The sequence below is a fragment of the Dermochelys coriacea genome, chromosome 13 (assembly GCF_009764565.3).
Source record: "Dermochelys coriacea isolate rDerCor1 chromosome 13, rDerCor1.pri.v4, whole genome shotgun sequence".
Classification (NCBI taxonomy): domain Eukaryota; kingdom Metazoa; phylum Chordata; order Testudines; family Dermochelyidae; genus Dermochelys; species Dermochelys coriacea.
This window is the reverse complement of record NC_050080.1, coordinates 6,343,231-6,359,880: the sequence shown is the minus strand read 5'-3', so window position 1 is coordinate 6,359,880 and position 16,650 is coordinate 6,343,231. Positions and strand designations below refer to the sequence as shown.

Below are 16,650 nucleotides of genomic sequence, written 5' to 3'. Positions count from 1 at the left end.
ACGGTTTGGGCATAGCTTGCAACAGCCACATCCCAAATTCAAAAGATGAGCCTAAATCTGCCTCTAGTGGGGTTTCTGGCACCTTCATCTGAAGCATCTGGTGCTGGCCACTATCAGAGACAAGAAACTGGACTATGTGGCCCATGGGTCTGCTCCAGTATTTCAGTTCCTCTGTTTCTAAGACCCCATGGGCATATTTTCCTAAGAGCCTCCCTTTGGTAAACATCTGCCAGTGCAGAGACAGAAATCCCCAATATCTGAACATACCAGCTAGGTAATTGCATGTTTTAATTACAAATTTACACACAGACTTTTCACATTGCCTACACTATTGCAGAGTTTTGTGCACACAAAGCCAGATGTTCAGATGGTATAAACCAGTTGAGGATATGGCTCACAAGTGGAAGGCCCTTTGAAAATTGGCCCCACTTTGTTGGAACCTAAAATCTCTGTAAATTCTCCCCTCCCTAAGAGCCTGATCTGCTTTAGCTGAAGTCAATGGGACTATTGCAGACTTCAGTGACAGCAGGCTTCAGCAGGGGAGCATTATAGAAAGTATTTTTGCATAGATTTATGATTGTTACTGTTGACATATAAAGATATAAAACCAAAGAACCCCATCAGGATCTTGGGCTTAGTGGTTGGTAAGTCTCCACATGGGAGATGGTGATGAGATTCCCTAATCCTGATCCCTGCTCTCCAGGGGCTGGAAGCGCTCCCTCAGGGCGAGGATATGTCATCACACTCCTGAGCAATTCCTATTCCTGATGTTTAGGAGACAGCACTGATGAATGCAGACAAGAGTTCTTTCTAGCCTTCTTCAGCCAGAGTGATGCTGGCCACATCACAAAGCTTCTAGGACACTGGTGAACAGCAGGAAAGAGTTAAATTGTGGGAAATGGAAAAGAGGTCCATAGGTCTTCATCGGGATGCAGTGGGGACTCTCCAACCTCATCTTCCTTCAAAAGGGAGCGGGGAAAGTCCCCAGATAACTGGCAGTAGTTTTGTGCCATCAGACAATAGATATTGCATTGGACCAGCAGAGTTATACTGTACTGTTTGAGATGCCATTCATTTTTCAGGCCCTCCAGGAGAACAAGTCATAGGGGACTCAGGTCTGAAAAGTTCCCCCAGGAGCACTGGTCCTCCAGGTTTTCCTGGTGCCAGAGGCAATCCTGGGGCACCTGGCTACCCAGGTGGTTGTGCTAACTCTGGATGCTACAGGGCAAGCACAAGAGGTAAGTCCTGATGATTTTAAAAGCTGCCCCATTCATGTATCTTTGGCTACCTGGCTAACTTATATGAGAACAATTATTATTATTATTATTATTACTTAATTTATTTTCCCCATGCTTCAAGGACAGTCTATCATGGAGAACATTCTTTACTAAATACTTAACACAAACCATGTGGAAAAAGTTCTTCTGACTGGCTGCTGAACATTCAACAATGGTTGGAATAACTGCATAGCTCTGCTCCTTACTCATCTGTCCATCTCTCTCTAACATCAATTTTTCCCCTTCTCACAGCAAAAGACATTATGTGGCAAACTAAAGTCAGTTTTGGAGGCTTTGGGTTGCATGAGATAATGCTACTCCTGGTGGGTTAGAGCTACTTGGATATGACCTCTGCACCATACCTCATGAAGGAACTTGGGAATTCTTCTTGAGAAGCACTTATGCACGGTTTCTTCAAGCCACCAGGTTTTCTGCTGCATCGTCCTTCTAGATTCATAACCCTGTCATAGGTGAAGAGCTCATGGTCACTTGGCAGAGCAATAATGCACTTCAAGAGGTGTCAGTACAAGGCACTTGTGTCCTCCTTGAACTGGATACATTTGACTTTGGCCTATGTAAAATATTAAATAGTTAAGACACAGTTTAATCTCTAGTTCTTATATTCAATCTGGAGTCATTAAAGAAACTTCTACTGCAATAAGACATTCTCATATGACTAGCCATTTATAGCCTCTAATATTGACCTCCCCCATAAAAATAGCCATTTTTTCAGAGCAGCCATGTCTGTAAACTGGCCTACTATGCAAGCATGTCCAGAAAGGGGAACTGGTTCAAGACTTCTCCTGAATGATATTTTCACCGTCCCTGTCAGATGAAGCTGTGCTTCTTTATTTAACTGTACTTGTGTTTCCTTTTTTCTCCATTTATGTGGACCACATCTGAAGAAGGCAAAGTAGGTTTTTTAAAAATGCTTCGGCTCCATATGGATGGCCTTATTTTCCCTTTTTCTCCTAATACTGAACTACCCAATTTAGTTATTGGCGTATCTTGTTAATTAACTTGGGGTATTTTCATGATGCCAATGACAGGACATATTAATGCCTCGATATACCTCCCCATCTCATAGGATAAGAGATTCCCAACTACATTAAGTCCTATAAAGTACAGACACTAGTTGGTGCCTGAGAGAAGATTGTTAAGGAGGGAGAACTAATTATGCACCCTCCATCCTCAGTACTTTGTGTTGTATTTATTCTTCTGTTCAGTAGTATCTCCTGTTTTTGTCTCCAAATGCAGATTTCATCCCCTGATGATTGAGGCATGGGCTCCTGTGGACAGGTCTCTGTCCTTTGGAAACTTCTGCACTAAGGTTCTGTCTACCCAGAGTGTAACTGCAACTTGAACACCCAATACAAGCTTTTCCTCCCGGTTGCACTGGTTTTTTGTACGGAAGTATAGAACTCTAAACTAAGCATAAAACACTACCCACAAAACCGGACTGTATGCAGATAATACCTAGTCATCCTCTCTCACCTATATTTCTGTGTTATTATCTGAACCATTTTGCACTGGACAGTTGGTGTGTCTGAACTGATGTCAGGTGTCCCACAACAGGGCAAAGAAATACAGTTCAAGGTTCAAGTTTTCAAAATTACAAGAGAGCTGAGCCAAAAGTAACTTTAGTGGTATATGAAACATTCAGAAACAGTCTGGAGCAATGGCTCATGTTTGTCCACTTGTGCTGTATTTTTTCAGCCATTATTGTGGGTCACCAGGAGCTGAGCAAAACAGTACAAGGTACTGAAAGATGAAAATCCATAAAATGACGACACTGTCATGTTATCTGTGCGGTGCCAATGGAATAAAGTCTAATACTATTGCTACTGCTTCTGCCTTTGGCACAATATGAAGTCTTCCTCCCCGTTTCATTATATACATGACTATCATTAGACTATGGAATCACCTTTGTAGAGGAGTGGTGGAAGCCCAGGTGCCTAGTCTAGTTTTATACATCTCAAGCAAAGTACTAAAAAATAGAGCATTTGTATATTGACAAGGCATGGCCTAGGTAACCTCCTTGGCCTTTTCCATATCTGCCTTCTAGGCACTTAGTAACAGTCTTCCATTGTATCACATAGAATACTGCATAGCCATAGGCCTCTCTTTTATCAGTAGGATACTAGAGGTATTTGTTATTGTCTGACATTCTAATTGTACAGGCCATAATTGTTCATATTCAAACCAAATTTATATTGATACTAGTAATGCAACATTTTAATGGTAATTGTTTGTTATTTTATATTGTACCAGCTTGTATCAGTCCCAGACCAGAGCTACATTGTAACTGCTTTCAAATAATTGCGCCTGAACCTGGATTATCGACACAAAGAAGAAGAGCAAGTTCTGTGAATAAAATGTCACTGGCGTTTGAAAATCTGGACCGACTATTCTTGCATCGTTTCTACAAAGAAGCTTAGATACAAAAAAAGGAGCAACGCACACATTACCATGCACGTAATGTTTGTGCACATTCCCTCTAATTATGGGCACACAAACTCTACACAAATGGCTTGTGATGGTGATGTGCATACACAATTACGCATTTACATTTGTGGTACTGGTAACTGTGCATAGCCAACCCGCTTGAAATTCCAGTCCGTAATGATCCAACATTTAGGAACCATGTTGCTAGGCCCCTTAGAAATACCCAAGATAGATACAGAAGTCCTCCCTGCAAAAATATGGCTCAGATGCAGTAACTAAATAATATTCCTCACCCTTACGGAAAAGTCTAGAATGTAATAAATTTTAATGTTTCTGTAGATCTTTTTGAATAATTACATAGACTCGGCTAGAGAGTCATAACCCAGGTAGGACAGTGCACAAAACATAGAAAGAAGATCATTACATTCTATAAATACTAAAAAATTTGTATCAAACTCTATTGGATTCATCATTAGTAATTTTCTAGGACTTTTCCCTAAGGTGAGTATTTGCAGAATGATGAACATTCCTATTGTAAAGTCTAAAGGAATACTGTAAATATGGAGGCAACTTTCTATTTACTTAAGGCAAAATTGGCAAGCTTTTAAATGTGACTTCTCAATTAGTGAGCCTTACAGCTTAGACAAAGTGTCATCGGGGCATGATCCCCAGGCCACAGAAAAGGGAGGGAGCAGAGGGACAAATATAAAACATTGTGAATTTGATGTTTAAAGTAAATATATTTAAGGGGATAGACATACTGGACACAAGTTGTTGAACTCTGAATAATTTGATTTGTAAAGACCAAAGAGCTATTCTGTATTTCTCCCATTCCTTAAAGTGGAAACACTTTCAAAATCTACAGAACCTACATTAATTCAAATTCTGAATGCTGCTATACGTATGTATGTATTGTACGTTAAACCTCTTGCTGTCAGGGACAATAAAGACACAATGAGGGTGGGGGAGTTTGCGATGAGCAGGTGAAGAGGTAAAAGGTACTTTCTTTGCACATTTAAAAAAATTCTGAATTATGCCCATTAGAACCTTCAGATGCTGGGGCAAGCAACACAATGTGCATTTGTGCAGATAAAGGCCCTGATTTTTTGAAACAAATGACAACCTAGACTCCCCTTTTTGCACTTGCAATTTTGGAAGTGCAAATAATTTAAGGCACAATCCTTTTTTTTTTTTAAACCCACCATTTTTGAGGCTGTAATTAATGTCACTTAGAGGGCTAGCAATCTGATTTTGGATGCAATCAGTTAGTTAGATCTCTGATATTTTTGCCCATGGATAATTACAGTACAAGGGTCAGCTTTTAAAAATCTAGCCCCACATGGGTTATTGCCTATGCGAAGAAAAACCTGCACCCAGAAGTTACCCATTTGAACTCTCAAATGCATAACTCCTTGATGCGATGATCTGTTTACACATTTGGAATTTGCTTATGTTTATCCTGGGTGAAAAACATAACAGGACCCAATTCAGCAAACTTACAACCCACTAAGACATTGTGGATTCCAAATTTAGCCATGGAATGGAACCCTGAAGGGTTTGTGTTCTGTTTACATAGAGACAAGTCTTTGGTGTTGAACATGGGAAGAAACTCCTCACTCACTTAGAATTGCTTGTTAGGCAGTTAAAAGTAACTCCCAAAGGAGTTTTTGTGCTCCCATATGACAATGTGTGTGAAACTACTTGGATTGGCTAGGTCCAGGCTACATCACTCACTTTCATTACCTGCATAAAAGCCTAATGCTTCAGGTCTTGTGGTAGTAAAAAAAATGCCCATCAGTGTGGTGCCCACAGCCCTCATCAGCAGTTCACCTGCCTAAACTGAAAAACCCACCACCACAGCTAAGTGCAGTTGGGTGAATTTTTTAAGTTCTTTCTGGGTTCCGGGTCAGTCCAAAAGCTCCCACTATGGCTCCTCCACATCAGCAGGATGTGTTAGCTAAGGAAGCATTTGCTGGTCATATCACTAAAGCAATTGGGCCCAGATCCACAAAAGTGCTTAGGCTGGATCAGTGGAAGTTAGGCACCTAAATACCTTTGTGGAGTTGGACCTGTATAGCTACGTTCACTTAGAAAAATTTGTCATCTGACAGCATTCACCAGGAACAGTCACACTTGAATCCTGGCTTTTTCTGGAGTCCATTGGTCCGTATGAGCAGATCAGAACTACTGGCCAAGCCATGATCTATTTACAAGTAGCTTGAGAGAGGTAGGGGTGGGGGAAATTCCTCAGCAGGAGGAAACACTGGGATTTTCTAAAGCAAGAGATAGGAATGAGGAAGGAACAAGGTCCTACAGCTTTCAGCCCCCCACTGTGTGGTTTCCTATTGGGCATGACATGTTCATGGTTACAATGGAGGAGAGTGACAGATTGGTAAGCTATAGGTGATGCCAGTGCCTCCTAGTTAAGACCATGGTACTACTCAAACTGCTGTTAGAAGCAGTAACTAACTACACAAAGAGGACTCATACATAGGTATAATTATTGCACTTGGGATGTCCATCAGCAACAGAATTCCAGCCAGCCATAGATGATGGCTGCTGAACAAATCACCAACGTAACCTTCCACATGACAGCAGTGGCAGGGGAGTGGGGAAGAGAAGGGAAATAAATTTGTGGTTATTTCCCCAATATGCTGTAGCTCTATTCATATAAACCATTCTTCAAAAATGCTTACCCTGCTTTTAGCATAAACTCGTTGCACAGCAATGGAAAGCCTCAGAGAAGGAAATACTTTTCTATACTCTGTGCCAGTAGCACAAGTCAGATCCCCCCCAAAATAACAGGGAGATTTTTTGTCTCTGTGTTTGTACAGTGCCTTGCTACAATAATACAAATAAATAATAATGGCAACAGAGGGATTTCTGTTAATTAAGAGCCAGATTGTAACGCAGTTACAAGTGAACAATCCCTCATATGACAAGCAGTCACAGTGAAGTCAGTGGGGCTATTGGAGGAGTAAGGCATTACCCTCGGAGTACAGCAGGGTGGGAAATTGTTTTTCCATCCCATGACATCTTTTGAGATTTTGGAATTTTTTTGCTCTGAAGTGGGACAAAATTGGGACTTTTAAAAGTTTTTCAAGAAATCCTCTCCCCAGAATAACCAATAGCCCGGTGATGATGGCACTCACCCTGGGATGCGGAAAACCCAGTGTCAAGTCCCTGTTCTGCTTGAACTGCAGCAGTAATGTGGTATACTTTGTGGGTAGAGCAGGGTGGGAAACAGTTTTTGTATTGTAGTGGCTATTCTGGGGTGGGTGTTTGTGTGTGTGTGGGGGGTGTCTCTCTGGTTTTGACTAGAAATTTCATCGTGGACTGGAGAAACCTTCCTAATGAGGTTTCATCAAAACATTATTTCCTGCAAAAAGTTTATTTTGCAACGAAAAAACACATTTACTCAAAAAATTCCTGACCAGCTCTAAGTGTGAGTGTCCCAATTCAGTTCTAATTTGTTAAAGTTATTAACTGGCCAATGACTACGTTTCTCTAGCTATGTACACACAGCATTTCATTATGACTGACCTGCGTTATTACACACTGAATCACTATGTGTCCTGACTTTGTATACAATAAAACAACTTTATTTGGTATATTTTCCATGGAAGGGGGAATCACACAGTTACACAATTAATAACCTCATGTCAAGAGAGAGAATAAGAGGGATGGGCAAGGGACACTAAGGTATTCCAGTGAGATTAGAACATTTGATGAGCTAGCTAAAGCTGTTCCAGATGGTAGGAGTTGCAGAGGAGAAGGCTCTCAAACCAACAGTGGCAAAATGATATGGAGAGAGAGAGAGGAGTTCAAAGGAGTTTGGGGGGGGATGATGTAGATAAGGGAAAGTGTTAAAAACAGAAACCCACAATTTTGCTTAGTTACTTTTAGATGTTAATGAAAATTGATGCCACTCACTCATGAATATTAACTATTCCTTCTCTCTTTGGTGAGTACAACCAATCATTTCCCCTGCTGGGCTTTCCTTTAGTACACCTTGTACTTTTCTGGCCTCGTTTGTCATTTTTAAAGTAAACAGCAGTTAAAAATAGTCCCATGTTTTACAAGGGCATTGTTGAAAACTTCCCTAGCAAGCTTTTCCAGTAGGGACCTCATCCTGAAAAGCTTTAATCAGAACTAATCCTTTCTCATGCAAGTAGCTCCATTGAAAGAGATCAAACAGTGAATTTGACAGGTTATTTTATTGTATAGCTCACTCAAAACCTAGGATTCACAGCAGAGTATGACTATAGACTGATCTCATTTGGAGAATGCTGAAAGGTGTCTTGTCCTTGTGTATGGGAAAGTTTTAATTACCACTTCACTCAAATGGAAGAAGAAGAAGAAGAAGAAAAAAAGACTTTCACTACCTGCTGGGTCCTCATTGTCTTCCTATGCACAGAGACAATTTTTGCTAAACCCCATCTTTCTATCTGCATGATATATGCTAAGCAAACTTAGTTTCCCTGTGGTCAGCAGTTTGAGATCACATCTTTACGTTCTCTCTCCTCCAAGCTAATGGGGCATTTGGGTTGTAATATTTCATTTGTGTTTTTAGGCATAGTTTGATTCTGCATAGTGCAGTAGGGAACTGGCTGGAATGGAGATGCTTTTCAAAAATATTTAGTCAGCTTAATTTTTTTCATTGCTTCTCCCCCCAGTTGTTGGAAAGACTACCTCTGCTGTTCTCACTAATTCCACCTCCTAACCAGCCCTATGAAATACAGCCCTCTGCTACTCCATACTGTTGTTAGTGCCACATGCTACCTTTAATAAATGCTTTTCCCCCAAGACATCTCAGTGAGAGTAAATGAGACAGCATAAAAAAGGGATTTCAAGGAACTAGAGTGAACAGCACTTTGGCAATTGCCACAACCCCACTTAACTGTGCAAAAATAGCCTATTTTTACTCCACACTCATAGGTCACAACAAAAAAATCTTGGTGTGCTTGAGGATTGACCATCTGTTTAGGAAAGGAAAAAAGGAAAATTTAAACTGGGGCAGAGGAAATGAAAGGAAAAGAACACAGAGCACTCAGCAGCTGGAAAGAAGATATTGCAAGCAAGCATTAGTTATAAAATGGTTACCTTAAGGTCTGTGCTGTCTGGCTCTGCCCAATTTAAAGGGCCAGAAGCAGAAAGGCATGCTGGGGGGGAAAAGTTCCTATAAGAGAGCAGCACTGAAATAGGGTAGATTCAGAAGGAGCTAGGTAATTAGAGAGGAGGGTCTGTTAACTGGGTCTCTGCTCAGAGCAGTCCCTTATTATTATATCACATTGTCTGTATACTTCCTACGAGAGGCATGTCTGTCTATGTAGCACTCCCTGCGTGTAGTTCCAAGGTGTTTTATCTCATACCCTTTAGAGAAAGATTATGGGAAAGGGAATCGATGAAAGCTACACTGGTTGGAACACTGGACAATGAAATGCTACTGTAGGGGCTGGCTGATTCCTACAACAGTGGGTGAATAGATTAGGTGGGTCTAATAAATCCTTTAATCTTGATTTCCAAGAGGAACAACTATCGAATCTCAGTGCATACATCTTAGGTCATATTTGGCTCTGGTTACTCCACTGACAACGCTGCAGTTGCATCAGGATTGATTCTGGCTCCCTGTATTGTTCTGTTGTAATAGCCAGCTGCTGTTTGTTATTAAGCATCCAATGGCTGGAAAGATGATCCAAGACACATTTTGCAAGATGGGACAGGGGGAGATGATGTGGCAAGTAATTGCCAGATGGTGTACAAATTAAAGTAGTAATTCAGGAGGTCACAAGCAGACTAGATTTCCTGAACCTGATTCATTCTTACCTCTTTTGTAAATTAGGAGTCAGTCCCCTGGAGTCAATGCAGCTGCTCTAGTTTAAAAGTGAGCAAGAGGCGAAGCCCTAGATATCTGTTTGACTGATCACAAACTTCTTAACAGTGGTGGTGACCTGCTCTCTCTTATGAGGCTGTAGCACAAAACATTGAGACCTATTTTGGAGACAAAGGAGTTACTATGTGTGACATATCACTGTTTCTTTGAAGTACAGTAGGTTTAGCCACACCCTACACATTGGCCATTTTGCCTTGAGAGAGACTCAAAGTAGTATGTAGTGCTACCACTAAGTTACCATCCTGGATTCCTATATATTTTTTCATAAACTAATTTGCCCAGCTAACATGAATCAGTTCCAAGCAGGGCCATTAAAAATATTAATAGGCTGGCTAGATTCATTTCCCAAGTTTTTGATATGCTAAAAATCTCTCTTCATATTTCATCACATCCATTATTAGGCAGAGGGGTTAGAATAACTCATTATTCTATGGTTATATTCTGGCTGATGTCCCAGTTTTATTATGGTCAAACTCTTAGGAAAGTTCTGAATGTCTCTCGTTACTGCTCTGGATAAAGTGAGCAAACCATAGCAACCTATGCAGTGTGATGAGATACACAGGAAATCCAGTGGTTGGAATTAAATCTTACTAGCTATGTCTTTGGTTTTACCAGGATGCGTATCTGCACGAGTCAATGATTTTTTGACCTTAAGGATTTCTGGGGAAGGATGTACAGACTCAGGATTTTCCCCTTTCCCTGCACTAAAAACTTTGATGCAAAGTATCCTACATTTTCAATAAATTGCCTGAAGCAGATAATGTCAATTACAAAGTTTAGAGGTGGGATGGAGAAAGGCATCTGTGTGAAATGCATTCCCCATAGGCACTCTGCAAGGCTTGATAGAATCATGTTATTCTGAGACCCAGCAAAGATGTGATCACAATCCTAAGGAATTTATGCCCTGTGTAAAGAAAGAGTTACCACTACCTTATGTAGAAGAGTCTTATGATACCAGCAAAATGGGGAGAGACTGTGACCTGCATTACAAAACCCCTGGGGTGTCTTCAAAGGCACCTGAATTTCTTCCAAAATATAAGGAACATGTTTGTAACAAGTTTTAAGCTGTTTCATTTTCCACTTTTTTTTTTTTTTTTTTGGCCACCTTCTTGAGCCTAAAGTGCTGATTCCTAAAGGGTACTAAGATGTCCTAATAGCACTGGCTGAAATGTTGATGTGAGTCAAAATGTTTGTTTTACTCTGCACTGCAGGTCATTTCTGTGAATGAGATTAATTGCAGTTTTGTGTTCCTGCCAGTCACTCCCAATTCAATTCACTGTAATAGCGACATGATCTCCGTGAGACACAAGATTTCAGCTGTGTGCACTAGGCTAAGTCACACTATCAGCCACTTTCGAAGTGCACTTAACCAAATGATAGTCTAGGAGAGCTGAGAGTTTGGGAATTCCCACCTGGTGAGCAAAGGGACCCCAAAGCTCAAAGGCATTAGTTCCTGAATCTTTGCAGTGATCCTCTTGTCTGTAACTGGACTATTGTTCCGTTTGGGAGGATCCATGGTCTGGTATGGTACCCTGGCCTCCTAGGCTGAACGGACAGGATTGGAGCTCATGCATGCCCGTGTGTTTTCTGAAACTTTGCCAGTGGTGACGCTTGCCGATGGGCTTGAGTGGCAGTCTGCAGACAGAAACTGTCTGTGCTGATGCTGGCTGTGAGGTGGGAGTTGCTGAATCAAGTCCGGAAGCTCTCTGGCTGCCAAGCTGATATTTTACTCAGGTAATCTCGCCAGGTCCCGGAAGACTCCCGTATTTTTAGGTTGTCTCCTTCGCTCGCACGCTACAGGAACTGTTTATGTGCCTGTGTGCAGTGAAGTTCCCTGGTAAAGGCAGTTGGCAAAACCTGGCTTGGGCGATCTGATGCTGTAACCACTGGCTCCATGTGATCTAGGACAGAATGGTGAATAAGGGCACTGAGTAGAGATGTGGTGATGCACCCACTCCTGAGGGGGGAATTAATTACCGGGCCATGTCCTCTACCCTGTGCCAGTGATGCAAAGTATCACTAACACCAGCTTAACTGGCAAGTTTAACGCACTCTCAAGGTGACTCCTATGCAGCTGAGGAGGGGGGTTCCGCAGAAAAGGGCGGTGTCCAGAGCTTCCTAAACTCCAGCAATGCCCAGCTGCTGAAGCGGGTTTCTGAGTGCTCTGCCATTAGTCGGGAGTTAGACTGTGTTCAAGGCCTCCTCTCCACTGATGCACCATCCAGATTCACTAAGGACCCTCAGCAGAAGCCTCTCACCAGCAAGGTCTCTGCTGCTTTCAGATGCCTGGCTGAAGCAGCTCCATTTGATGCCACGCTTGCTGCCATGCAGTGAGAGGAAGCATGCATTGCAGCTTGGAAATACTTCTCCCAAAGCCCCAGCTGTGTTGGCAGGTACATTAGAAGCATCTACTGGGCACCAGCAGGGCTGAAGAATACTATCAACATTTACAATTGCTGGATATTCTAACAAAGGAAGGTGATGCATTGGACCTTTGTATGGGAATATGAGAAAAGTACATAAGGAGAATGAGGCCAGTCCTTAACCCCCACCCTCCATTCTTACCCAGTTTCATTCTGAATTAGCTGTCGTGTCAGCAACTGCCTACATCTCTGAGAAGGACATGGCCACTAGTCCCCACATGGAGAAAATAAACAGCTTCTACGGGTAACCCAGGCAAACAGTTTGAGTCTCATGGCTGGAATACATCTAGAGATTTTTGAGTTTATTACTGCCTCTGAGTTAATGCTCCGAGGCCTTACAGCAGTGTAGGCTCACACTTTGACATTGTAACAACAGTGCTTCTAGGTGATTTATCTGTGGGGATTGAACTAGAAAACTGTTAAATTACAGGCTGTCACTTTAAGCTTAAAGGGTTTCCTGCACCTGCTTGCAAGCTAAGGGTGTCTGTAGGGGACATGTGACCTGAGTCTTCAGCAGTCAGTCTGCACAGAGCCAGCCTACAGCAAGGTGGCATGAGTTGTGCCACACTGCCTTACGGAGCAGCCTGCTTTGACTCTCTCTGGTTTTTTTTTTGTGTGCTAGGGTTCTAGATTTTAAAAAATGAAGCAGTGTTATGTTGTTACCATCCAGTGACTTCTGTCTAACTTCTCTGTGTATATTTTGTGAACATAACAAGGCCTTTTGGATCTAAAAGAATGAATCACTACTGCTTGAGTTAAAGGAACAGCTCTGTAAGCTCAGAGGTAGTAGCTGATTCATAAACCTCTATGCAGACGCATCCCATCTCACAGCAAGGAAAGGAGTGCGTGTGGTCTGTCCCCGGGTGCTCTCCTAACTCTGGGTCCAGATTGAGGGATCCAAGGGTTTTCCCTTGAAATTTCAGCGTATGTGAGCCCCTGTGTTAACACATATTCACCCCTCACTGCCACTCCTCCACCCTCAAAGAGCGGCATCACTTGCTTGATAAAGGGAGAGGATGGTAAATCAGACTCCTGGTTTAGCCAAAGGGACAACAAACTCCAAGGAGAAGCCAGCAGCAACTCACCAAGGATTCCTGCGTTATGCATTCCTCATAAACTGAAGTTGGCGTAGTGCAGCCAGGGGACAATTTCATTGCCTTGTTGGCATTGGCCCAGGCTGACCACAAGTTATGGAGAAAATTGTTATTCAAAGTAACTGTCCTGCTAACTAAAGTGAGGCCAAATATACAAGGAAGCTGCTGTAGGGATGCCGTGAGCATAAAGAACCCAACCCATAACTGGCAGAGTCACAGCACTTGGCACTTACAGAGCCTATTTCATCTTCCGAGTATTGACAAAGAAATGTGGAACTTGCCAAACTGGAACAGCCCCGTGGTCCTGCTAGCTAGTATATTGTTTCCAATAGGAGCCAGCACCAGCTGATTCAGAAGAAGGTGCAAGTGACCCTACTGACTTAACTAATTTAATCTCACAGGACCCCAGTGAGTTACAAAAGAGCAGATTTCAGAGTAGCAGCCTTGTTAGTCTGTATTCGCAAAAAGAACAGGAGTACTTGTGGCACCTTAGAGACTAATAAATTTATTTGAGCATAAGTTTTCGTGAGCTACAGCTCACTTCATCGGATGCAACCAGATGTGATACCAAAGTAAAGAGTGTTTGACGTCCCTAAATTGACAGCTTCCCCATGTCAACAGTAGGCATCAGTGTTAAGGTCGCACTAGGAATGAAGGGCTCCTGGTTCCCAGGCTTCTGCTTGGACCACTACTTCAGATTCAAAAGCCCCTGGCACCCGTTCTAAAAAGCAAATATAAAAAGTTTTGTGTGTGGTAACAGTGGAGCAGCCCTGTCATTGGTGCAGAGGACAAACTCCCCTCCATGGCTTATTCAAGGCTGGTATATTTATTATTTCCCTGAGAAGCCTAAGCAGAGTTTAAAAGTCCCAACTCAGCATTTCTGGTATGAAAACCAGTGGGCGTTCTTCCAACCCAGATTGTGTAGCAGTAGGTTTCCTTATGAGACTAGCTAAATGATGAAAATACCTAAGAGACCATTGGTCCCTTCCATAATGTCTGCCTGTTCCTTGGTGCTGCAAACAGCAATGCTGGAAGAGCATTCTAAGAACTTCCATCTCCAAAGCGCAGTGCTTCCCAGAATGGCACATATAAATCAACTCAGTGTTTTGTACACCTGCATTTTATCTATGGCCTAATCTACCACCTCTTGGCGTGAATGAAAGATTCCAAGTGAATACAATAGGCGTTGGATTGAGCCCTCAAAAAGCCAGGAGGTTTGAAATAAATTATGTTGGGACTGACTCATAGCTTCGGTCAACATCAGGGAGTCCTAACCACCTCCATTTTGGCCAGTCTTCTCCACAGCTAAGAATCTGGCCCCCTGCTAGGAAGTCTGCCAAGTTACAGAAGACTGGTAAGTAGTCAAAAAGTTTAAACGGTGGTGAAGAGCCTCCACATTGGTGGCTCACTTGCTCTATTTTATTTTTAATAACTGTGCCCCAAAGACAAGAAATTGCATTTCAAGACCCAGGAGTAGCCATCACGTAGTTATAACATTTTTTTCCAGTAAATGTTAAGGTCCATCCTACCTTGTTCACAAAGAATAGTGTGATAACATTTTAATGTGTGATTTTTCTTACTGAAGTGTTGTCTGAGTTACAGGTCTAAATTAATTACTTCGCAATTTGTCACATCTTACCAGCTAATGTATTGCAGAAGGTTTGCCATGCAAAGGTATTTTGGCTGGCTGATGCACAAAATTGTCAGGACTCAGGGCTAAAAACCAATCCTGGTGTAAGATGGTGCAACTCCACTGAAGTCTGTGGAGCAACACCCACTCATATTGGGGTTGAATACGTCCCCGTAAATAGGGAGGAAGCCAGCCATTTTGTCCGGTGCAAGAATGATCCTGAAAATACATTTCCTTTTATTTTTCCAGTCTACTTTGGAGCATTGGTCTCCACCACTGCTTTTAGAGATTATTCCAGGTTATTCCACTCTTTCCTGATAATCAACCTAAATTGATCTTAATTCCTTCCCAATATAAACAATAATGGGCTAAATTCTGAAATTCCAGTGACTTCAGAGCGAGGGGAGATTGGGGAGTAAGGACATAAGGATCCATAAATAATAAACAGCACAATTTTAAGCATATATTATGGTGTTTTACATATGCAAAGTGCTATGAAAATAAAATTAAGCATCGGGGTCAGATTCTCCGCTGCAACCCGTAGGATGCTCAGCACAAATTGTGCAGCCCAGAAAGAGGCAAAGGTGACTTTAAGATAAAGTCCTGAAGGTCACTTGGTCCCTGATTTGTGGCTGCAAACAGAGACGTATACAGCCAAGTGACTCCAATTTGCACCTGCAATATGTTTTGCACTCTCAGAGTTGTAGGAGCAAAGTTGGAGGCTCATTTAATTGCAGAGCTGAAAGTTTGGCCCAAAATGTTTCTATTTCAAATACTTACACCAAGGCTTCTGTTGCATAAAGGTCATATTAGTGTCAATGTGAGGCGACCATGATTTTCCGACGTCAGTCCATCCCACTGTGGCAGTGAAGCAGGGCTGCTAATTCCAAACAGAACATCTGCAGCAGGACCAAGGAGGTAAAACTTTCTTGGGGGGAGGGGACACCCTACCCTTCATCTCTAGCTGAATGTCAGCACTGCAACCGTCATTTCATAGACTGCCCTACCTTTTAATTTAAGTAGCAACCATGAGGGAAAACACATTCCAAACGATAGCTCTTTGGTCTCATTGAATTACTATTTTGTAATTGTATTAGTTAAGTGTGGAGCAGGTTCGTATGAAGCTGAAATCTGTAGTTGTAAATCTGGAAATCCTTGTCTAAATTTCAATATATTCCACTTCCGGGTGAAATTCATCCCTTTGGAGACAGCCAGCATGAGTCCTGTGCACCACTTAAGTCCCACTCAAACCCCATTGAGTCAGTGAAATCTGGGTTTGTGGACTTGGTGTTTCCAAGCCTGTGCTTGAGTGTCCACACTGCATTGTAAACCTGGGTCTCCTCTCCACGCTGCCTGTGCAGACTTGCTGACTCAAGTCTGTGGCTTGACCTGCATCCACACAGCAAAATGCCAGGACTTGGACCTGAGTAACTGCAGCACTCTGGCTCTGAACCACACCCCTCGCAGCATCCTAGGACCCAGGTCCTGAGTTCTTGCTGACTCAAGTCAGACTGATTTATGTGTGATGGAAGCAGAGCTTGGTCTCAGACCTGAGTCAGAGCCCAAACTTAGTATGCAGTGTAAATATACCCTAAATGAAGTATCGGACATGCATTGTGACTCTGCCCGTTAGTGAATTTCACCCTCTTGGTAGCACTAACTAGGGACTTGCAGAAGCAGGGTGTGATTCTTGGTCAGTTCATTTCTACTGAATAATCCTAAATAATTTTTCAGCTCACAGATCTGAGAACACACTGAATGACTTGCATCTGAGATGAGTGTGATTTGCTTGTGGAAAAAACATGAAAGGCTGTCTCTGCATTCAGTCTCTGTATCTTTCTTTGAGTACAGTTTTCTCTGAGGTACAAACTGTAAAAAAAAAAATAAA

General features: G+C 42.3%; 1 protein-coding gene across 2 annotated transcripts in view; it reads left to right on the top strand.

The window, feature by feature from the left end:
- COL20A1 (collagen type XX alpha 1 chain) overlaps positions 1-3,674 on the top strand; it is a 91,152-nt gene extending 87,478 nt beyond the window's left edge. For both annotated transcript variants that reach the window (XM_043496182.1, XM_043496183.1), the window contains exons 39-40: positions 1,083-1,238; positions 2,535-3,674. In XM_043496182.1, the coding sequence (XP_043352117.1) occupies positions 1,083-1,238; positions 2,535-2,548 (170 nt within the window). In that variant the 3' untranslated portion in view covers positions 2,549-3,674. The remainder of the gene's footprint in view (positions 1-1,082; positions 1,239-2,534) is intronic.
- Positions 3,675-16,650: the final 12,976 nt, after the last annotated feature.